The 24,248-nt window shown below is 37.9% G+C and overlaps 1 protein-coding gene across 3 annotated transcripts in view; it reads right to left on the bottom strand.

The window, feature by feature from the left end:
• The window catches only part of LOC126354066 (ATP-dependent helicase brm-like), a 203,153-nt gene that overhangs the window by 145,753 nt on the left and 33,152 nt on the right, over positions 1 to 24,248 (bottom strand). For all 3 annotated transcript variants that reach the window (XM_050003445.1, XM_050003454.1, XM_050003438.1), the window contains exons 6-8: positions 20,712 to 20,850; positions 3,166 to 3,327; positions 1,768 to 1,964 (exon numbers count right to left, since the gene is read on the bottom strand). In XM_050003445.1, coding sequence (XP_049859402.1) covers positions 1,768 to 1,964; positions 3,166 to 3,327; positions 20,712 to 20,850 — 498 coding nt within the window. The remainder of the gene's footprint in view (positions 1 to 1,767; positions 1,965 to 3,165; positions 3,328 to 20,711; positions 20,851 to 24,248) is intronic.

Raw genomic sequence — 24,248 nt, 5'->3', positions numbered from 1 at the left:
CTTGGTTGTGGCAACACTTTGATCTGCAGCATGCCTCAGATACTATGTTAGACTGGAATGTGGCAATCTGGATGCTACTTGTTGAAGCCACCAAGTGAGAACACCGGAACACATGATTATGGCAACATGATTGATCTGTAGTGCAGCCTGAGGTCCAGGTTTGGCAGGAATAGGATAAATTGACTGTGAGTTGGCGAAGGTCATGACTATGAACATCCAACTAATGTGAGTGGCTACCTACATACGCCTCTCGATTTGTTGTGTTCATTTCCCATCATCAACACACGGATGATTACCAACAGTAACATGCAACACAAGAGCCACAGACATTGTAATTGCACTTCTACTACACAAGGGACTAGCTTGCAACATTTTCAACAGCTACTAAAAAGAGCTGCACCTCACTTGCACAAGATGTAACATAAAGAAAACATGTTCACACAAAATGTGGCTGCCTGCCTGAGAAACAATAAAAGTTTTTTTTTCAGCACATTTACTTGACAATAAAAAACATGAATATTTTCAAATAATTTTGTATTACTACTAATTATGCAAATAATGTAATTAAATGTGTTTTTCAGCAACTCCTATAACTTTCCATGTAACACAACTCACTTCTCCAGGGAGCTGAATAGAAACTGCATCTCATTCTGTTTACTGTCATAGTGGTAAATCAGAAATTATTCACCGTTAATAGCTCCTACCCCATGCACATTGATTCTCTTCATTCTAGTAAGGTCATCCGAAGACCAGTATCAGTTGCAAACTGATTTAGAAAAGATTGCTGTATGGTGTGGCAGGTGGCAGTTGACACTAAATAACGAAAAGTGTAAGGTGATCCACATGAGTTCCAAAAGAAATCTGTTGGAATTCAATTACTCGATAAATAGTACAATTCTCAAGGCTGTCAATTCAGCTAAGTACCTGGGTGTTAAAATTACGAACAACTTCAGCTGGAAAGACGACATAGAATAGGAAGGTGAGCCAAAGGTTGCGTTTCATTGGCAGGACACTTAGAAGATGTAACAAGTCCACTAAAGAGACAGCTTACACTACACTCATTCGTCCTCTGCTAGAATATTGCTGCGCAGTGTGGGAACCTTACCAGGTCAGATTGACAGAGGACATCGAAAGGGTGCAAAATAAGGCAGCTCGTTTCGTATTACCACGTAATAGGGGAGAGAGTTTGGCAGATATGATATGCGAGTTGGGATGGAAGTCATCAAAGCAAAGACGTTTTTCGTCGCGGCGAGCTCTATTTACGAAATTTCAGTCACCAACTTTCTCTTCGGAAATATTTTGGTGAGCCCAACCTACATAGGTAGGAATGATCATCAAAATAAAATAAGAGAAATCAGAGCTCAAACAGAACGGTTTAGGTGTTCGTTATTCCTGCACACTGTTCGGGAGTGAAATGGCAGAGAGATAGTATGATTGTGGTTCGATGAACCCTCTGCCAAGCACTTGAATGTGAATTGCAGAGTAGTCATGTAGATGTAGAAATGTAGTATGCATGGGTTTCAAAACTTCAAGAAAGTATGATTCTGTAAAATAACATCCTACCAATGGTCTGCAATTATCTCCGATGTACAAGAGTCAACAAGTGAAATGTTTTTCTTTTTCCTTCTTTTTTAGCATAATTGTGAACAACTCTCATAAATGGGCACATGAGCTATCACTTACACTTCTTTAATGTGTGTGTGTGTGTGTGTGTGTGTGTGTGTGTGTGTGTGTGTGTGTGTGTGTGTGTGTGTGTGTAAAGCATACCTGTATCCCTCTTCATCTTCAGCCATTAGCCGCCGCATTCGTTCCTTTTCTATTCGCTCCTGTTCTTTCTTTTGTTCTCGTTCTGCATTGGCATGATAATTCATAATAGCACGGTTGAGACGTTGTATCTTTGCAGTGTTGTTACGATGGTATTCTTTATGATCCTTTGCATGTTGCAGAACAGCATTTAGGTACTCCTAGAAAATGAAAAGAATAAATACACAAATGATACATCTACAAACACCATTATTTTAAAACAAGTGTTAAAGCAAATAAGAAATAATTTTCCTGCCTGTCTGCTTGTGGAGCTCTCTTGACAGAAGGTTGAGGAGGCAGGGAGAGGGGAATGTAAACAATGCCATGGAACTGAACTACTACAGCATAACTTTTCTATTGCACAAGGAATTGCCATGAATGTTGTTCTCTTTGGTTTTCCAACACTTCAACAGACTCCTAAGGCGTTGTAAGACAGATGTGACTGAACTTTCTCATTTTGACGAGACTAAAGGAGTGTCTGTCTTACTTGCTAAAACCTCTCAGCCAAGATTGCACAATTATTACTTTATTTAAAACAACCAGTTTCAACAGATTTTGCTGTCATCTGAAGGTCTTAAAAAAAACTTTGTTGTGAAACGTATCCATTTAAAGTTGGACCTCATGCCAAGTTTTCACGTTTATAAATATTTAATTATGACAAACCTTTTCTTATGTGCTGTTTTTTGTCCATATGGCAGCACAGTGTGAGGTCCAACTTAAAATGAACATGTTTCATAGCAAAAAGATTTTTTTAGGACCTGAAGATGACAGCATAGTCTGTCGAAGACAGTTGTTTTAAATAAATAAATATTTGTGCAATCTTGGCTTTTTAATATTTTTAGTAAGACAGAATTTCTCACCAGTAGGAACAGAAGTTATCAAGTACATCTATGAAACATTTTTATTCATGTAGCTACTTCCAAAAGGTAGGTTTCACACATTTTTATTTGACAGCATAGATATTTCTCTAACATTAAATGTCATTAGCTTTATACAACACTGTACAAAAACAGACAATGATTTCACACTTTCACCCATCATATACAATCCATCAATGACACTGATTACTGCTCTATGATAACCAACCCTGTCCTGTCTGCAACAACATTTTACTAAACAATAAAATCATTTTTTATTCTCATTTATAGGCTAATGTCCCAAAACGTAATTCAAACAAAAAATGCAGCTAAACCAGTGTATACAAACAGGTATAGAAATTTACTCACTTGGTGCTTTTGCTGTCTTTTCCTCTCTGCTTCCACTTTTTTATTCTCATTTATAAACTAATGTCTCTAAATATAACACAGACCAAAAAATTCTGCAAACTTGGTGTAAACATAATGGGTTTACAAATTTACACACCTGGTGCTTCTGTTGTCTCTTCCTCTCTGCTTCCAGTTTCTGTTGTTTCTCCAGCTTTTCTGTTGCTCTGGCCTCCCTAAGTGTCTGTCTCTTTGTGCGTCTCAGGTTCCTTAAGAAAGATGAAGTTTCCAACATTGTATCTTTGCGAAAGCATCCTATAACCTGTGCAGAAAACAAGGATAATAAATTTAGTAACAAATATTTTATGTACTAGCTGCTGAGTATCTGTATACAAACTACATAAAAATTTATAAGAAAAGCATGAATCTTTAAAAAGAAATGCTTTATAGCAAAACAAGACAAAGAGACATTCAAGAACAACAAACTATAGATGATCAGCCTTCTTCCCATAACAATCAAACTAAAGCTATTTATTATAATTATCATAAAAATGAGAAAATTTAATCAAGCTGACATTAGCATTAGATACACACTTCGACATCTACATCTACATCTATACTCGGCAAACCATCATGAGGTGCATGGCAGAGAGTACGTCTTACGTACCAGTTATAAGGGTTTCTTCCTGTTCCATTAACGTACGGAGCATGGGAAGAATGACTGTCTGAATGCCTCTGTGCATGCAGTAAATATTCTAATCTTATCTGCTTGATCCCCATGTGAGCAATACATAGGGGGGTTGTATGGTTGCAAACAGTTTTAATCTGCCAGGAAGTTTAAATTTCAACGCACACTCTGCTCCAGATAATACTTACAAGTTGATTGAACCTAATGCTAACATCTCTAACAGACCACCTCTGAATTGCTTCGAGATGTTCCTCTAATCCGACCTGGTAGCAATCCCAAAAAATTGAACAGTAATCAACAATGGGTCACACTAGTGTTCTATATGTAGTCTCCTTTACAGATTAAGTCACACTTTCCTAAAATTCTCAACCATTCACCCTTCCTAAGCCATCATTACATCCTTGTTCCATTTCATACTGTTATGCAATGTTACACCTAGATACTTAATCGACACGACAGAGTCAAGCAGCACGCTACTGGTGCTCTATTCAAACGTAACGGGATTGTTTTTCCTACTTATCTGCATTAACTCACATTCTTCTACATTTAGAGCAAGCTGCTATTCATCATACAAACTAGGAATTTTGTCTAAGTCATCTTGTTTCCCCCCAGAGACACTCGATAATGACACTTTCCTGTAGTACACCACAGCATCATCCAAACAGCCACAGATTGCTGCCCACTTTGTCCATCAGTCGATTTATGCATACAAAGAATAAGAGCAGCACTATTATACTTTCCTGGAGCACTCCTGACAATACCCTTCTCTCTGATGAACACTCACTGTCAAAGACAATCTACTGGGTTACATTAGTTAAAATGTCTTCAAGCCAATCACATATCTGAGAACCTATTCCATATGCTCATAATTTTGTTAACAGACTGCACTAGGCCACCATGTCAAATGTTTTCCAGAACTCAAGAAATGTGGAATCTGTCTATTTACGTTCATCCATGTTCGCGCAATATCATGAGAAAAGGGCAAGCTGAGTTTTGCATGAGTGATGCCTTTTAAATCTGTATTGATTTGTGAATAGAAGTTTTTCCATTTCAAAGAAAATTGTTATGTTTGAGCCGAATACATTCAAGAATACTGCATCAAACCAATGTGAAGGATATTGGTCTTTAATTTTGCAGGTCCATTATTTTACTCTGCTTATATGCAGGAGTCGACTGCACTTTATTCCTGTAGCTCGGGACTTTGCATCAGGTGAGAGATTCGCGAAAATATAAAGTAAGAGACCAATGCCACAGAGGGCTCTCTGTAAAACCAAATTGGGATTCCATCCAGACCTGGAGACTTATCTATTGTCAAGCCTTTCATTTGCTTCTATAATGCAGGGACACCTATTACTATGTCCTACATATGGGAATCTCTGTGTTGGTGAAATGATGGCATGTTGTTACGATCCTCCATCATGAATGATTTATGACATGTAAAATTTAAAACATCAGCTTTCCTTTTGCTGTCTTCTGTTGTTACTCCAGACCAGTCTATATCTGCATCTACATCTTTACTCTGGAAACCAGAGCAAAGTGCATGGCAGAGGGTATGCCTCATTGAACCAGTTATTAGGCTTCTTCCAGTCCATCTCACACATGTAGCGCGCAAGAAGAATGATAGTTTGAATGCCTATGCGCGTGTAGTATTTATATTAAATTGTCCTCATGATCCCTGTGTGAGCTGTAAGTAGGGGGTTGTAGTATATTCCTGAGCCTATGTGATCATTACTGTCATACTCCTACAAACTGTTACACCCAGGTATGAGTTAGCTGATTCCAACTGTGACTCACTGATATTATAGTCATAGGACACTACATTTTTTGTTTCGTGAAGTGCACAATTTTACATCTCTGAGCATTTTAAGCAAGTTGCCAATCTTTGCACCACTTCGAAATCTTGTCCAAATCTGACTAAATATTGATGCAGCTTCTTTCAGACAGTATTTCATTCTCGATAACTGCATCATCTGCAAAAAGTCTTAGGTTATTATCAAGGTCATTCATAAACAATATGAACAGCAAGAGTCCCAACACACTTCCCTGGGGCACACCCAAAGTTACTTCTACATCTGACAATATCTCTCCATCCAAGACAACATGCTGTGTCCTCCCTACCAAAAAGTTCTCAATCTAGTCACAAATTTCAGCTGATACTCCATATGATCGTACTTTTGACAATAAGTGTAGGTCTAATGCTTTTCAGACATCAAGAAATACTGCTTCTACCTGACTGCCTGCCTTGATCCAAAACCTTCAGTATGTCATGATAGAAAAGTATCAGTTGGGTTCCACATGATCAATGTTTTCGGAATCTGTGCTGGCTGGCTTAGAGGAGGTCATTCTGTTTAAAATACCTTAATCTTTTTGAGCTCGGAATATATTCTAAGATTCTACAACAAATCAAAGTCAAGACTATTGGACGGTAGTTTTGTGGATCACTTCTACTACCCTTCTTGTATACAGGTGAGGCCTGTGCTTTCTTCTAACTACTGGGCACAGTTTTTTGTTCAAGGGATCTATGATAATTCAGAGTTAGAAGAGGGGCTAACTTAGCCACAAATTCAGTACAGAATCTGATACGGATTCCATTGGGCCCTGGAGCTTTGTTCAATTTTAATGATTTCCAGTGCCTCTCAACATCAATGATACTCATACTTACTTCATTCATCTTTTCAGTGGTGTGAGGATTAAACTGGAGTAGTTCTCCAGGGCTTTCAGTTGTAAAGAAACACTTGAAAACAGAGTTAAGTATTTCAGCTTTTGCTTTGCTACCCTCAATTTCAGTTCCTGTCTCAATCATTAGAGACTGGACACTAACTTTGGGGCCACTAACAGTCAATGAATGATGGGACAGAAGCCTTCGACTCGCTTAGCGATTTTGTGCAGGACCAGAATTTTCTTGCAGAATGACAAATCAAAACACCTTACAGCCATCTAAATTTCTAAATTGTTATTTTATTTAACAACCAGTTTTGGCAATATATTACGCCATCTTCAGGTCCCCAGGCCAAAGCGTAGGAAGATTCCCATCTCTGGTCCAGTCAAAATAGAAGCCAACATTCAATGACTGGCATCTGCAGATTTCTCAGAGTGCAAACATTCCAATTTGAGGTCACTCAATGCTGACCCCTATTTTGACTGGACCAGAGATGGGAATCTTCCTGCACGTCACTTAGGATGCCTGAAGATGTTGTAATATATCACCGAAACTTGTTGCTCAATAAAATAATAATTTGGAAATTTAGATTGCTGCAAGGTGTTTCTATTTGACATTCTGTACTGAACAACTGAGACCCTTTAATCATCTGTATAAAGATGGGCATACAGAAAATTTTTTGAGGTTCTAGACAAGGCCTAAAATTATCAAGGTGGTAGTTGTTGCATGCTTTGTGCATCAAGTTTAAAGGATTCTGAGAGAGTTTTGGAATTTATTTACGCAAAAATTGTATTAACATTCTTTGAGAAATAAGGCAATAATTTAAACTACATTAATATACTCATCAATATAAATGCTGATACTTCATCTTCCAGTAGACTTCTTCACAATAGTGGGAAATTCACAACTGACAGAAGAGTAAGGCAACGAAATTCCATATCATTAAAACTATCGCCAACAGTCCAAAAGGGAGACTTCAAATCTTGAACATGGAAAAGAGAAAGACTATATGTTGATGGAATGCACATGTACCTCCACTTTCCTGATGACTCTGTCACTGGATGCCTCTCATGCAGATAAACTTCAACAGTGAATGGAAAAACACAGTGCGACAAGTCTGAATGCAAACATGAAAATGATGGACCAAGGTAGTTATTTGTTGGATTCCATGAAATTAGAAAATACCGAGTGGCAACCAACTAGATGATATGTAGATGACATTACATAAAAAGGTAGGGGCACTGTGGGTGTCTATGGCAAAAGACCATAAAGCACAGAGAAATCTGGAAACTGCTTTCAATCAGCAGTGGCTGTCAAATAACGGATGTTAACAATGACAGATCAAAAAAAAAAAAGTTCATTTTCAATAACATAGGGATGAAATATTGTCTGACACTGATTTCAGGTCAGCTGATTCAAATTCTGGAGGTGGGTGAAATTTTAACCACCAGTATTTAGTTGCCAGGAGTGTAGACATAGTGACAGACAGTGACTAATCACAGAGTTTACACCAGTCTCCTGGATTAAATTCCAAAACTCTTCAGAGTCCCACGGAGTTAAGACTGTGTCATGCTGATGGTGATCTACCTGTCAGATGGGAATGTTAAACGCAGCAATTCACTTGTTACTATTCAGGAACATCGAGGTAATATGTAGCAACTAGATATCATTCGCCTATTTCCTTTCACCATTGTAAACAAAATAAATGTGATATTACACTCCACATATCACCACCACCACCATCATCATCATAACAATTTATACAAAAAAGTCACACATAATACATTACATTCACATTTGCAAAGAAAGATTCCAATGTACGGAAACAAGCAAAGTATTTCTAACTTAGGTGACTGAACCCCAAATGTATAGTCCAGCCATCACTGTCATACAAATTCATATATTAGTGCCCAACTGATGGCCACAACTGCTGGAGATCCGGTGGAGCTGGGTCCAAGGCATGCATATATTTCTCGGTAACTTCTGGATCTTTCAAAAGGATGTGAGTCAGTTAACCAGATGGAAGATGGCATGTTAGTATATGAGGAATAATCTTCAGACCATTCTGACACAACTTGAGAGTGGTAGTGAATTATCTAGCTAAAATTGCGGGTCACATGGGGACTGTTAAAGTAAACAAATGAATCCATATGATCTCATATTAAGATGCTACTCACTGCTGGTGGGTAGAAATACCACAGGCCACTTAATCCCACATAGTGAGATGGAACACAAGAATACTTCCACTGTCTGAATGATGCTTTGTGGGCAAGATGCCTCATGTGGCTTTTAAATACTTCTACCTTCCATCAGTATGAACTTAACGTGTACAGCAACTGGTTAGTTCAAACATATTTTTCCATATTTTGAGCATACAAAGACAGTGGTACTGTGTCATACTGATTTCGGCACCTTGTGACATGTATTGAGCACAGCTAAATGTTGGTGCAGTGGATTCTGCAACCTGCAGTCAGGTGGTTACCCAACAACTGTTTGGAAAGTGATTTGCTGCACTTTTGCACATGTAACTATTGTTGCAATCCACAATAGGCACCAGCAAGATGTGTCAGCATGTTGTTGCTCACTGCTGTTGTCTATGGTAGTGAAGTTTCTTCCATGTCAGGTACTCACAGTACCCCTTGAAAGTATGTCCAGTGACTGCACAACCTGAGAGGCAGAAAGAACCATGTGCCTGGAATTCATAATAGGGCTGTTAACAACGGTAATAATATTCCCAATTTTGCCAGTTTTGCATTTGTCTGTTGGAAAGATAGCCACTACTTGGGCTACTTACGTGATGTACCAAATTATTCTGCTCACTATGGCAACAGGCCACCCCATGCCATAGGTGGGGAGGCTTGCGCACCTCAGTGATACAGACAGCCGTACTGTAGGTGCAACCACAACAGAGGGGTATCTGTTGAGAGGCCAGACAAACGTGTGGTTCCTGAAGAGGGGCAGCAACCTTTTCAGTAGTTGCATGGGCAACAATCTAGATGATTGACTGATCTGGCCTTGTAACACTAACCAAAATGGCCTTGCTGTGCTGGTACTGCAAACAGCTGAAAGCGAGGGGAAACTACGGCCATAATTTTTCCCAAGGGCATGCAGCTTTACTGTATGGATAAATGATGATGATGTCCTCTTGGGTAAAATATTCCGGAGGTAAAATAGTCCCCCATTTGGATCACCGGGGGTGGGGGAGGACTACTCAGGAGGACATTGTTATCAGGAGAAAGAAAACTGGCGTTCATCGGATCGGAGCGTGGAATGTCAGGTCCCTTAATCGGGCAGGTAGGTTAGAAGATTTAAGAAGGGAAATGGATAGGTTAAAGTTAAATATAGTGGGAATTAGTGAAGTTCGGTGGCAGGAGGAACAAGACTTCTGGTCAAGTGAATACAGAGTTATAAATACAAAATCAAATAGGGGTAATGCAGGAGTAGGTTTAATAATGCATAGGAAAATAGGAATGTGGGTAAGCAACTACAAACAGCATAGCGAACACATTATTGTGGCCACGATAGATAATAAGCCCACGCTTACCACATTAGTACAAGTTTATATGCCAACTAAGTTCACAGATGATGAAGAGATTAAAGAAATGTATGATAAGATAAATGAAATTATTCAGATAGTGAAGGGAGACGAAAATTTAATACAGGGTGTATACGCGGACATGGAAAAAAAATTCCCGGATATTTCCCGGATCCTGGTGAAAAATGCATTTTCTCCTGGGTGAAAATACACTTTTTCCATGTTGAGTGACAGTATACTTTCCCTCTGAACTGTAAAACTTATCCTTTGAATGGATATGGTTTTATATAGCAGCGTAGAATTTCCCGGCAGTTTAGAAAAGGAAACTCAGGGGGGAGAACACGTTTTGGAAAGATCTTTGATGAGCAGCAACATGTACGCATTCACGTTACGAAAGTATACATTCGAATTCCACCAATAGGTAAAGTTAATAGTTAAAATTAATGTTGCTACAAGAAAAGCAAAGCTTTCGCATATAATATTAGCCTCTAAGATTCATAAGCAACAAGAGAAGCTAAGCCTTCACATATAATGTTGATCTGTTTAGCGCATTTTACACTTTAAGATACATCACACAGATACGCCAGTAGAATTTTTAATGCTGACATACATCTTTGATCTTCTGGGCTTGAAATTCTTCTAAATGGCTCATCATCAAAGAGTTGATTTTTAAAAGAGAGCAAACACACTGTGATTTAAGAAATTCATCGCACATTCTCGCACATAGTTCATAGTTCATAGGAAATTTACTTTGAAAATAACGCTTTTCGAACAACAATTCGCTTTATTTTCCCGCGACCTGTTAAAAATAGATTCATTTCAGCAGTTGTCAGAGCACGCCAGATAAGAGACATCACCGCCCTGGCGTAGCTAGTAGGAAGCTCGTATGTTTGCACGTGTAAAACATCAAAAGATCTTCCATTGTGTCATAAAAGAAACAGAACATCAGAGGATACTCCATGAGCGTCGGAATTTCGTGAACCATACTAAAATGCATAGTTCACCTTACAGTGCACATTCGTATGTCCAGATTCCCAATGACGTAAGCCTCGGCCTGATATGAAGCTTTTCAGTGTGATTTTCGAGGCATAAATTTTCTTGGAGTACCAGTACTGTATTACCTCATGTTTGGTTCTTTATTATGGCATAATGCCATATGTGCTAGAAGATAAAAACATGCATCTGAAATGCAGCGAACGGTTGAAACTAACCAATAGTGTGGAATTAAACACTTCGTTTCAAATAAATTGACTGCCTCAGCAGGAAAGCTTAGTAAAAGCTGTCAAAAAATTTAAAAAAAGACTTCACAAAAATAACTTCATTTTGTAGTGTACATCTTTCTGAAGAATTTGATACATAAAACATATATCTTCGACGATTTACAACACGGTATTGGTCTTAAGTGTGCAGAGCAGTGCTACGCCTCTTCAAACAATATTCTTATACCGCACGTCACTGCATTTCGCTCTGTGGAACTCAAACATGGATATTTTGTAATGGATGCCATCAAACTCTTTCAGGACAGTGGAAATAAACACACAGGGGCTTCAACTGGTCCTCTCTAGTGTAGCGATCTGGCCAAAAGTTTTCTGTCAAATTTCACTTTCTTGGATACACCGAGAAGGTAATACATAATCTTTCTTACCTGTTATTCCTGTTAGTCGTTTATTTCCACTCTGGTAGTCTGAATCTATGGATTTCGGTAGTAATTAAAACAATGCTGAACATTCACAAACCAAATCAACCACATAAACAAGCAGCAATCACCGGTTCGGATTTATTCCGCTCAGCTCTTATAGCCCCGTCCCATTTCGTCTGCAGGAAAGTTTATTTCTAGATGTGATGAGGATTTCTCTGGCAGAGACATCACAAACACTATGCACGCATTCAAAAATCGACTTATAATTCATTCAGAAATCAACTTAGAATGTGTTCAAAAACCAGCAGGGGTGCGTTTCAAAATCATATTAATAATCGATAGACAGACATGTGCTGGATGCTAGGTCCTTTGTGAAACAAGGTTTTTTTCCACAAGAATATGAATTTGCCCTCTGCCCCCGAAATTGCCACCCGGTTGAGATACCCCGGTTTGTCCTCAGCCCCCCCCCCCCCCCCACTAGATCCGGGCCTGCTGTGCACGTGTGAATCTGGCAGCTTGGGTGCACCAGTAAAATTTTTCCCTGTACCCCATATGGCTGGTTGCTGCTAATGCTGCTTACACAGCCAACAGCCACATTTCTATAGCCAGAAGCGGGAGAAGGTACTACTCATACGCGACTCAACTGCGTGTGTACACGAGCCTACTCGTAACTGATTGAGTCTAATGTAAACAGTTGTGACGTCATGCTCATCGGAGGTAATTTGTTGTTATGAAGCATTGCGTAGTCTTCCGAAAGCCTTTGGCACATTTTGCTGTTGGCAGACACTCGTACAAGCACTGTGTTATTTTATATGGGGCATTTCCTTCGCAATTTAAGTTTTATTTTCGTTTTTTCTCTCGTTCATGTTTTAATGCTGCAGTAGCGAGATACAGTAATATCCTTTGTTAGAGTATCGGTTCTTACCAGTCAAAATTACAAAAATTTAACTGAAAACTAAAACAATGAAAAATTCCCGGGTTTTTCCTGGTTTTCTCCCAGATGAAAAAATTCCTGGGTTTTTCCCGGATCTCCCGGTTGTCCCAGGTCGTATACACCTGGTAATAGTCATGGGTGACTGGAACTCGACAGTAGGAACAGGAAGAGAGGGAAACGTAGTAGGTGAATATAGAATGGGAGTAAGGAATGAAAAAAGAAGCTGCCTTGTAGAATTTTGCACAGAGCACAACTTAATCATAGCTAACATTTGGTTCAAGAATCATGATAGAAGGTTGTACACATGGAAGAAGCCTGGAGATACTGGAAGGTATCAGATAGCTTATATAATGGTAAGACAGAGATTCAGGAACCAGGTTTTAAATTGTAAGACATTTCCAGGGTAAGATGTGGAATCTGACCGCAATCTATTGGTTATGAACTGTAGATTAAAACTGAAGAAACTGCAAAAAGGTGGAAATTGAGGAGATGGGACCTAGATAAACTGAAAGAACCAGAGGTTGTGGAGAGCATGAGGGAGAGCATTAGGGAACGATTGACAAGAATGGGGGAAAGAAGTACAATAGAAGAAGAATGGGTAGCTTTGAGAGACGGAATAGTGAAGGTGGCAGAGGATCAAGTAGGTAAAAAGACGAGGGATAATAGAAATCTTTGGGTAACAGGAGAGATATTAAATTTAATTGATGAAACGAGAAAATACAAAAATGCAGTAAATGAAGCAAAAAGGCAAAAAGGAATACAGACATCTCAAAAATGAGATCAACAGGAAGTGCTAAATGGCTACGCCGGGACGGCTAGAGGACAAATGTAAGGAGGTAGAGGTGCATTATCACTAGGGGTAAGATAGATACTGCCTATAGGAAAATTAAAGAGACCTTTGGAGAAAAGAGAACCACTTGTATGAATATCAAGAGCTCAGATGGAAACCCATTACTAAGCTAAGAAGGGAAAGCAGAAAGGTGGAAGGAGTATATATAGAGGGTCTATACAAGGGCGATGTTCTTGAGAACACTATTATAGAAATGGAAGAGAATGTAGACAAAGCTGAAATACGAGATATGATACTGTGTGAAGAGTTTGACAGAGCACTGAAAGATCTAAGTCGAAACAAAGCCCCGGGAGTAGACAACATCCCATTAGAACTAATGATAGCCTTGGTAAGAGCCAGGCCCAACAAAACTCTACCATCTAGTGAGCAAGATGTACGAGACAGGTGAAAAATGCTCAGACTTCAAGAAGAATATAATAATTCCAATCCCAAAGAAAGCAGGTGTTGACAGATGTGGAAATTACCGAACTATCAGTTTAATAAGCCATGTCTGCAAAATACTAACGCGAATTCTTGACAGACGAATGGAAAAACTAGTAGAAGCCGACCTCGGGGAAGATCAGTTTGGATTCCGTAGAAATGTTGGAACACGTGAGGCAATACTGACCCTACGACTTATCTTAAAAGCTAGATTAAGGAAAGGCAAACCTATGTTTCTAGCATTTGTAGACTTAGAGAAAGTTTTTGACAATGTTGACTGGAATACTTTCTTTCAAATTCTAAAGGTGGCAGGGGTAAAATACAGGGAGCGAAAGGCTATTTACAATTTGTACAGAAACCAAATGGCAGTTATAAGAGTCGAGGGACATGAAAGGGAAGCAGTGGTTGGGAAGGGAGTGAGACAGGGTTGTAATCTCTCCCCGATGTTATTCAATCTGTATATTGAGCAAGGAAACAAAAGAAAAATTCGGAGTAGGTATTAAAATCCATGGAGAAGAAATAAAAACTTTGAGGTTCGCCGATGACATTGTAATTCTGTCAGAGACAGCAAAGGACTTGGAAGAGCAGTTGAACGGAATGGATAGTGTCTTGAAAGGAGGATATAAGATGAACATCAACAAAAGCAAAACGAGGATAATAGAATGTAGTCAAATTAAGTTGGGTGATGCTGAGGGAATTAGATTAGGAAATGAGACACTTAAAGTAGTAAAGGAGTTTTGCTATTTGGGGAGCAAAATAACTGATGATGGTCGAAGTAGAGAGTATATAAAATGTAGACTGGCAATGGGAAGGAAAGCGTTTCTGAAGAAGAGAAATTTGTTAACATCAAGTATAGATTTAAGTGTCAGGAAGTTGTTTCTGAAAGTATTTGTATGGAGTGCAGCTACGTATGCAAGTCAAACATGGACGATAAATAGTTTAGACAAGAAGAGAATAGAAGCTTTCGAAATATGGTGCTGCAGAAGAATGCTGAAGAGTTAAGGGGTAGATCACATAACTAATAAGGAGGTATTGAAAAGAATTGGGGAGAAGAGAAATTTGTGGCACAACTTGACTAGAAGAAGGGACCGGTTGGTAGGACATGTTCTGAGGCATCAAGGTATCACAAATTTAGTATTGGAGGGCAGCGTGGAGAGTAAAAATCAGAGAGGGAGATCAAGAGATGAATACACCAACAGATTCAGAAGGATGTATGTTGCAGTAGGTACAGGGAGATGAAGAAGCTTGCACAGGATAGAGTAGCATGGAGAGCTGCATCAAACCAGTCTCTGTACTTAAGACCACCACAACAACAACGGCAACAGGAATCCTATCACCACCACATAGTACCTATCTTTAATTCAACTGTTCATTGATATTTTGTATAATCACTAGTACAACAAAGCATACTCAGGAGTACAAATATTTTGCATATAATTAGCTGCAACCTATGGAAAGAAAATCTCAAATAACTTAACTTTTTATGTGAAGAAAAAACAGTTTTTAAAATGTCACCAAATGTCGCCAAAAGAAACTAGCTGCCCTAAATTCTGTTAAGTTACTTGTTATGTGTTAAATACACCATGCAAGTACCAGAGAAAGCTAACTGTGAAACTATCAACAATGTATAAATCAATGATAATATCTTTAATATACATGAGCTATATTTTCTTTTGTGACATACTACTTGCAAAATGCTATAAAAGAATCAAAATTCATAACTGAGTGACATAGTGAGTCACAATGGTAGAGTGAGTAATGTGTTTTTTCTATATTGGCTGTCTCTCCTCAAGATCACAGAAGCTTACTTTGTAGACACTTTTATTCCATGAGGGAGAAGGGGAAGACTTTTTTTTTTGCGGGGAGAGGGGAGGAGGGGGATTGCAGAGAAGAGGAATATACTGCATTAATGTCTAACAGTTACTGACATGTAAAGCACTCCCCACAGTGACACAGTTAGTTTTAATTTCTGTACACACCACAGTAAAATACAGGGTGACAATAATTGAATCATACAGAAAAAATTAATTAATTAGAAACTATGGTGTGCACACATTTCATTCAACTTGTAAACATCACTACAGATATTCAGATTTATGACATGCTCGATACGCCTGCCATCACTGGTGATGATGTGGCACAGATGACCAGTGAAATTCTGCATGGCCCACTGAAGTGTCGGAACATAGATGCAGTCAATGACCTCCTGAATGGCTGTTTTCAGCTCAGCAGTAGTTTCATGGTTAATTTCTGTACACCTTGCTTTTAATGTAGCCCCACTAAAAGGAGCCACAGGTGTTCAGATCTGAAGAACATGGCGACCTATCGAAGCCCATGCCAACGTACCCCAGAGCCAGAATGCTCCTCCAGGACATCAAACACTCCCCTGCTTCAATGGAGTCAAGCTCTGTCTTGCATGAACCACATGTTGTCAAAATCAGGGTCACTCTGGATAATGGGGATGAAATCATCTTCAAAATCTTCATGTAACGTTTGGTAGTCACCTTGAAATCACAGAATATTGCATCGATTACCCCGTGACTGGACACTACTCACCACACAGTCACCCGTTGACGGTGAAGAAACTTCTCGATTGTGAAATGTGAATTCTCAGCCCCCAAAATGTGCCAATTTTGCCATACAAATGAAAGTGGGCTTTGTCACGAACACAAACCATATCCACATAAAAATTCCCACAATGTCCCAATGCCAACCGAAAGGTATGAAAGTCCTAATACAAACGATTCAGAAGTCACAATGATTTTATTTCATATAGTTCAATAATAGTCACCTTGTATATCCTGCAGTCACTTTAATCATGACATTGCCTGACAAAGACAGAACACTAACCCACAGCATTTTTGTCACAAAGAATGTGAATTATTTTCTTACTGTAGATGCAGGACCTGTATTCAATAATTAAAGCAGTGCTTGTCTGTAACGATTAGTTATCTTATGGCACAGTTCCCTTTATCTATGGAAAACCCTGAAAATAATGCACTCCGATTGTTCTTATATGGCTTAATTTTTCTGCTGATGTAACTATTCAAAAACAATCTTATTATGTACAAAGATTTTTCTTACATAAAGCTCTGTTTGGAAATCTATTGTTGGAAGTGACTACTTGTTGCTTTAGGTTCATGAATGGTCTTCATTTCTGTTAATTCACGAGAAATGCCTCATACACATGTAAATACAGGGTGTATAAGCAGACAAGAAAAAAAATTCCTGGATTTCCCATTTAAAAATACAGTTTTTTTTGGGGGGGGGGGGGGGGGGGGGAGGGGGTGATGCATTTTTTCCTTGTTAAGTGGCAGTATACTTTCTGTTGGAGCTGTAAAACTTATCAATCCCTTGAATGGTACAGGTTTTATATACCGGCATAGAACCTGGCAATTTAGAACAAAAAAATGGTTTGGAAAGATCTTTGATTCACAGCAACATGTACACTGTGTACTTCTTACTACGAAAGTAATACATATGAATTCCAACAAACACAGAACAAGTTTCTGAAGCACTGAAATCAAGATTGCGATGCGCTTTTGACAGCCAATCGTAGCACACATCATGTGATCTTGCTAGCCAATGAGAGCAGATATTCAGAGCATTGGACCTGTGATGTAGTCAGCCAATAGTAACATTACTGTTAAATAAGGTGAACACACAAAAAGGAAAAGTTAATGGTTTAAATTAATATATGTAGTATAGCTAAAAGCAGAGCTCACCTTTCACATATAATATTGATCCTTTCTTACATGTGTTACCGTTTCAGATCTATCAAACACAAATGTGTCAGAAAAATTTTAAATAATGACACAAATGGCTGGTCTTCTGAGCCTGGAATTTTTCTAAGTGGCTGATATCCGAAGTGTTAAGTTATGAATGAGTCAGATGCTACATGATTTGAGAAATTCATCGCACATTCTCACACATAACTCACCTTGTGTAAAAGAAAATTTACTTTAAAAGTAATACTTCTCAAGTTACCATAGGCGATATTTTCCTGTGGCCTGTTAGAAATAGGTTCATTTGAACAGTTGCCAGAGAGCTCCAGAAAACATGCATTATTGTACACGCACAGCTACCATGACATAGAAACCCCGTGCTTGGGGTTTTCTCTGTTCATACGCCTTTCGTGGCATTTCTGTTTGGAATTTTGTGGGTAGTGGTGAATCACTTGACCATGTGCAGCACTGCAGCATGTTGTTCAGTGGGGACATATAGAGTTATTGTACTTAGGGCAATTGTTTTATCACATCTTATCCAGATAAGGAATGCAAAATAAGAAAGTAATGCTTGGCATAATATTCATTTAGAACTAGACTCTACGACTCAAAGTACCCTAATATATATTTCACTATGTGGTGACTTGGCCTTTTTTTTCCCGTCCCCCCCCCCCCTTTTTTTCCCGTCCCCCCCCCCCCTCCCCCTTGTACTCTGCAGTACTGTTATGAAGCTGTTTGTATACACCAGAACTAAGGACCATAAGTTTTTTATGAATTTTTCAAACAGTATAAAAATTAACACGGTTACCTGTGAAGCCAAGAAACTGTGTAACTGGTAGTTTATGTTCTACTCCAGCAGTAAATATAAAGCCTTGGGATGAAGTTAACAATGATAAAACACAGTGTCCTGCCAATCTATAATTTCCGGAAGAATGGTGCTTAATTTTCTTGGAGTACCAGTACTATATTTGGTATTTTGTTATGGCAGTATGCCGTATATGCCAGAATATGGAAACCTGCACTTGAAACTAGTCAATAGTGTGGAAAGAAACACTTCATTCCAAGTACATTATCTAGTTCTGTGGAAAAGATTAATACATGCAAATTTCTTTAGTAAATGAACAAAAATAACTTTATTGTCCTGCAAGACAATTGAGGAATGAAATAAAATAAAACCAGGAAAATGTAACCAATAACATATTTTAGTCTTCTGTAATTATGTGAATCATGAATTCATTCAGTAACTCCCAGCCACAGAAATCCGTTTTGTTTTCATTTGACATGAGGACTGTAATGTAAATGAAGAAAAAACAGCAAATTCATTAAATGTACACTATGTGAACATGGGTCACTTGGAGACAACCCCCCCCCCCCCCCTCCCCCCCAGTCCATTCTCCATCCACTACAGCTCAGACTGCTTGATGCATGCACGAATCTGGCAGCTAGGGTGCCCTGGAACATTTTTTGCGGCTAGCATCGGGTTTGCTTGATGCTACTATTTATAAAGCTAACAGCCAAACTTCAGTTTGGTGCACGTTAGTGACCCCACTGGAAACAGATCAGACAAAACTAATGTAAGTAGGTGTGACATCACACTCATCAAAAGCAATTTGTTGTTACGAAGTACTGCATACTTTTCATCCTAAAGCCTTTGACACATTTTGCTGTCAGCAAAAGCTTGTGTGTGCACTGTGTTTCATTAATGTAGACTGCGAATTTTCTTTTCAATTTAAGTTTTATTTTGTTTTTTTTTTCTCTCTCATTTATGTTTTATTGCTGCAGTATTATTCTGCAGCAGTGGGATAAAGCAAAATTCTTTGTTAGAGTATCAGCTCTCATCAGTCAAAATTACAAAAATTTAACAGAAAACTAAAACAATCAAAAATTTCTGGAATTCTACAACATTCCTGGGTTCTCCCCGGTTTTTTCCCGGATGAAAAGATTCCCAGGTTTCTCATGGATTTCCCAGTAAATAGCAAAAATTCTTCGTGTGGCAATAAATGTAATCTTAACCTTCATGTAAGGAAGTGGTACATGATTGATTCTGTGTATAAGGGTGGCAAGCAGAATAAGAAAAACGCCTCTCCCCTCTCACCAATATACGTCCGACATGTGCTTCACATATTATGTCCAACACGGACTTCACTACTGACAGGCTGGTTAAAATGATCACGTCACATGATCTCTGCTGTTTCCATGATTTGGAGACAACTAATCATTCACACAATACCTGTTTTTGTCTCAGAAAATTATACACAATTTTAAAAAAAGGCTATAAACTCTGTTCATCACAATCAAGAATTACCAATGACTCAATGAGAATGGGACAGTAAATGAAAGTGAATGCAGTGATTAACATGCAGAAGACAGAGAAAAATAGATGCATGCTGTCCCCACAATTTAAGGCTCCTGATGTCTGTGGAGACAGAGAATGATTGTGGAGAGCGTGGAGGGGGTTATGGAATGCTAAGAAATAAGGTTATTAAATGTAATAAAAGATGAAGGAAGAAAGAGAGATGGGCTAATTTATATGAAAGATGCATAGGCCTTAGATCATAAATAATAATGGCAAACTTAAAAAGTTGACAATTAATACTGAAAACTTATTCAAAGAAACAAGTCGATGTGTTGACAACATAAAATCCATCCAGGAATTTCCATTATTGTTATACTATCTCGAAAAAGGATTTGGACAAAACCTAGAAAGGTTTCAGTCCTGTTGACAGTTAAGTAGGTTGTTACCTTTATTCCTAAATTATTTACATTCCACTAAGGCTTTCCATTATCATATTTAATCTCTACTTGAAATAGACATGACTCTGCTTTGAACTTAAAAAATAATTTTAACCAGTTAGCCACATTTCTTAGGCACCAATGTGTGACCTAAGAGATGCCAGATATAAAAGCCTAGCAATTATGTGTTTCGATGCAAAAGCTATGAATGGGACACTTAAATCTCAAAACCATAGTATTTATGGCCAATAATCAAATAATTAATTCATTGTCAAGCACTAATGTAAGATAATAAGATGTAAAATAACACTGTGCTGCTGCAGCACAGCTCAGCAAACATCTGCGTCAGTGTGAATTGCCCCATGAGACAATGTATATCACAAGAAACAGATGAAATTTTACTCACTGCAGCAATTGCTGAGCGACTTCTACCACATATGTGTCAGGAACACCTTAATTTTTATGTTTATTCAGGTGAGATCACATAAGCATGCAATATGTATTTCACTAAAATTACAATTACCTCAGATCGCAAGGACCTTTGAAAATTGAGAAGCCGCAGTGCACGGAGTTCAATTTCAGCTTTGACTCTTAAGTCGTCAGGCATTACAGCTGGCAGATTATTTAATTCCTCAATTCTATGAGCTATTCGGGCTGCTAATCTGTAATATGAAAGTTAAATAAATAACATAAAATGTTAAAAGATAATGAAGATTATTTTTTACTTCAATTATTTTCTTGTACAAATAAGCTCTTATCATCACAGTAGCTTAATACATTCCCCAGAATTTTAAAATTTTAAATCTTATAGCTCAAACCGTAATTATGCAGGCCACATAAGTTTACAATAGGGAGGGAAGATGAAAAGTCTTTGTCTGGCAGTTAAATACTGTTTTCTGTGCAAGAAATACATTTGCATTTAAATAGTCCTCTTTTAGGTCACAGCACTTGCCCAGTTTTTCTCAATGAGTGGATCCTATGCCTAAATTGTGATTATGAAAGGGCACCAAACACCCCATCTAGAACTGTCATATTCTCTTCAACAGACTCTCATTTTCCAAGCACTAACTGATTTTGGATTGAGGACAACGATCTAATAAAACATGATTTTTAAATAATAATTAATAATAATAATTACTACTACTACTACTACTACTACTACTACTACTATTACTACTACTACTACTACTACTACTACAGTCCAGAGCTCTATCCCCACATTTTTTATCCAGGTGGTACAGAAGACATATGCAGAATTAACCAGTTACTGTTTTAAAATTTCTGGTAATATTTTTGGGAAACAGTGATATTGTAAGCTATATAAAATCAGTGAAAAAACAGGATATATTGTGATCGTTATTTTATTAAAATGACGTGTTTTGAACTAGTCTTAGGCCATCTTCAAAACAACACTGTGAAAGAGAGAAAACATGCTTGTTGCATAACGAAGTCAGTGACTTAAAATAAAGTCATTTATACTCATTACAATTGAAGTGTCATTACCCATCAGATGAAGTTGATGATGGCTAGAACAGTCAGTTGACCTCAGCCATTGAAACTTCTGCTGCTGGCTGCTCAGCATTGTTCTATATAGATCTGATGAGGGCATGTATGTGCTATATGACATCAATGTCAGCCAATGACGAACAATTTACATAAATTACACATCATCTGAAATCAAATAAGAAGTCTTTCTCTTATTTCTTATAGTACCAGCTGGTGGGAATAATTTATTTAACTAGTATTAAATATCTATAGTATCTGCTATTTAATCAACAGAATTTGTATATAGAATAAACAATGGATTAATGCAAAATAATTATTATCCATGGTAATTATGCAGTTGAATAAATTATTTCCACCAGATGGGATGACAAGAAATAAGAGAAAGACTTTTTAAGTAATCTTATTACATTACTCACTATTTTTAAGATTTTGTTCTGTCCTATAGGCACTACTTCTTATAATTATTTAATTTTAGATAAAGTGCATTTTTAAATAATACATAATTTATGTAAATTGTTCCTCATTGGCTGACATTGACATCATATAGCAGAAACACATACTTATCAGACCTATATAACACAACGCTGAGCAGCCAGCAGCAGCAGTTTCAATGACAGTGGTCAACTGACTGTTCTAGCCATCACCAACTTCATCTGATGGGTAACGACTCTTCAGTTTTATAAATGAATTTTTTTAAGTCACTGACTTCTTTTTGTAGCTAGCATGTTTTCTCTCTTTAACAGTGTTGTTCTTAAGATGATCTAAGACTAGGCTGAAACTGGTCTTTTAATAAAATAACTATCGCGATCTAGACTGTTTTTTCACTGATTTTGTGTAGTTACTGTTTTACTCTATGCAAGTTAATAAATATGAATAAACTCTTCCACAACCATAAAATGCTATTCATAACCTTTCCTGCAAGTGAGGCTGACTTTGCCATTTTAATACACAGCTACTAGCACTCATTTCTAGCTTTAACTGCTATTTTACAACTGCCATACTTACCACCAACTTAGGGGTCTCCCAAAGCTTTTGGGAATACGTTTTACCAACTCTGTCTATGCCTGTCACCTTGTGGCAGTACACTGCACCAGGTGTTTGAAAACTGCTACAACAATCAGTTTCTGTTTGTCGTTGGATCACTACTATTGTTGGAACACAGTGCTTCACCTCTGCAATATACATTATTATGAGCTGTATCAGTTCATACTTTCATTGTGTGATGAAGTTTCAAGGACTGTTTTCACATTTCGTAAGTAAACTCTAACACCAGTGGAAAATACTGACAATGTAACAGCACGCAAAAGGGATGTGGGAAATCCATTTACCACCATAGTTTTTTGTCCTAAATTACAAAAATGAAATTATCAAAAAATAAATAGTCAGTTGATAACATTTCTAATAGAATAGCAAACAAATTGCCTTCACTGAGTTGTTACAAAAAATGTGCTCGCTAAAGTGTTTTCGGGGGGGGGGGGGGGGGGGGGGTAGGATGTCAAATGGGCCAACTTGGAGCAGGAGAGGCACCACAGGACATTTTAATTTCCACTGTCTATACTTTTACAGATAAACCCATAAAACTTTGTCACCATGACCAGGAAGAATTCAGGAGTCACACTCATCGCAATGGAAGTTCAAAAACATAACAAAATAATTTTTTTATATGTGAAATTTCGTCATTTTTTCACTTACTATTGGCTACATTTCTTGCTGTAGGTACACTTTTCTTTATAAGTAAGAGAGAGTCTTCGATGAATTTTGAACGACATACAAACCATACTTACAAGTGTATAAAACTCTAGAATTTATTTAATTTGTGAAAAAAGAATGAGCTATTACATTTTAAACTTCATATTTAGAAAAAACTCAAATTTTATAGTTAATTACCTCAATTTTTACCACAGTTTATAATAGATTTGGAAAATTCTAGAGTTTTGCATTAAGGAGTTGGTGTTTAACAAATAGTGCAAAATTCAGAGAAAACTTCTCTTACTTATGAAGAAAAGTGTACCTATAGCAATAAAAGCAACCAATAGTAAGTGAAAAAAATGATGAAATTTCACGTGTAAAATTATTACTTTGTTATGTTTTTGAACTTCCACTGTTATGAGTATCCTGAATCCTTCCTGGTCATGGTGACAAAGTTTTATGAATTTATTTGTAGAAGTATAGACAGTGGAAATTAAAATGTCCTATGGTGTCCCTCCAGCTTCCCATTTGACATCCTAGCATCCTTAAGGCCAGAGACTATGCCATAACGTCAAGGTCTCTTTGATGTTATCTTTCAACAGAATATTGCATGTTGGCTGTACTGGACCTACTTCGAAGCAAAGGGTGTTCTGCTATTGCCATGTCCAGCACATTATCCAGATCTCTCACCCACAGAAAATATCTGATCATGGGTTGCTGAGAGACTGGTACACTGCAATTCACCAGCAGCTATGATCAATGAATTCTGGTATCGAGATGAAGCAGCTCAGAATGACAAACCCGTACCTACAAACTGAATTATACCATACTGTAAACCGAGCGAGGTGGCGCAGTGGTTAACACA

This window comes from Schistocerca gregaria, chromosome 1, assembly GCF_023897955.1.
Source record: "Schistocerca gregaria isolate iqSchGreg1 chromosome 1, iqSchGreg1.2, whole genome shotgun sequence".
NCBI lineage: Eukaryota > Metazoa > Arthropoda > Insecta > Orthoptera > Acrididae > Schistocerca > Schistocerca gregaria.
The sequence above is the reverse complement of the archived record's forward strand: the minus strand, read 5'-3'. Positions and strand labels throughout refer to the sequence as shown.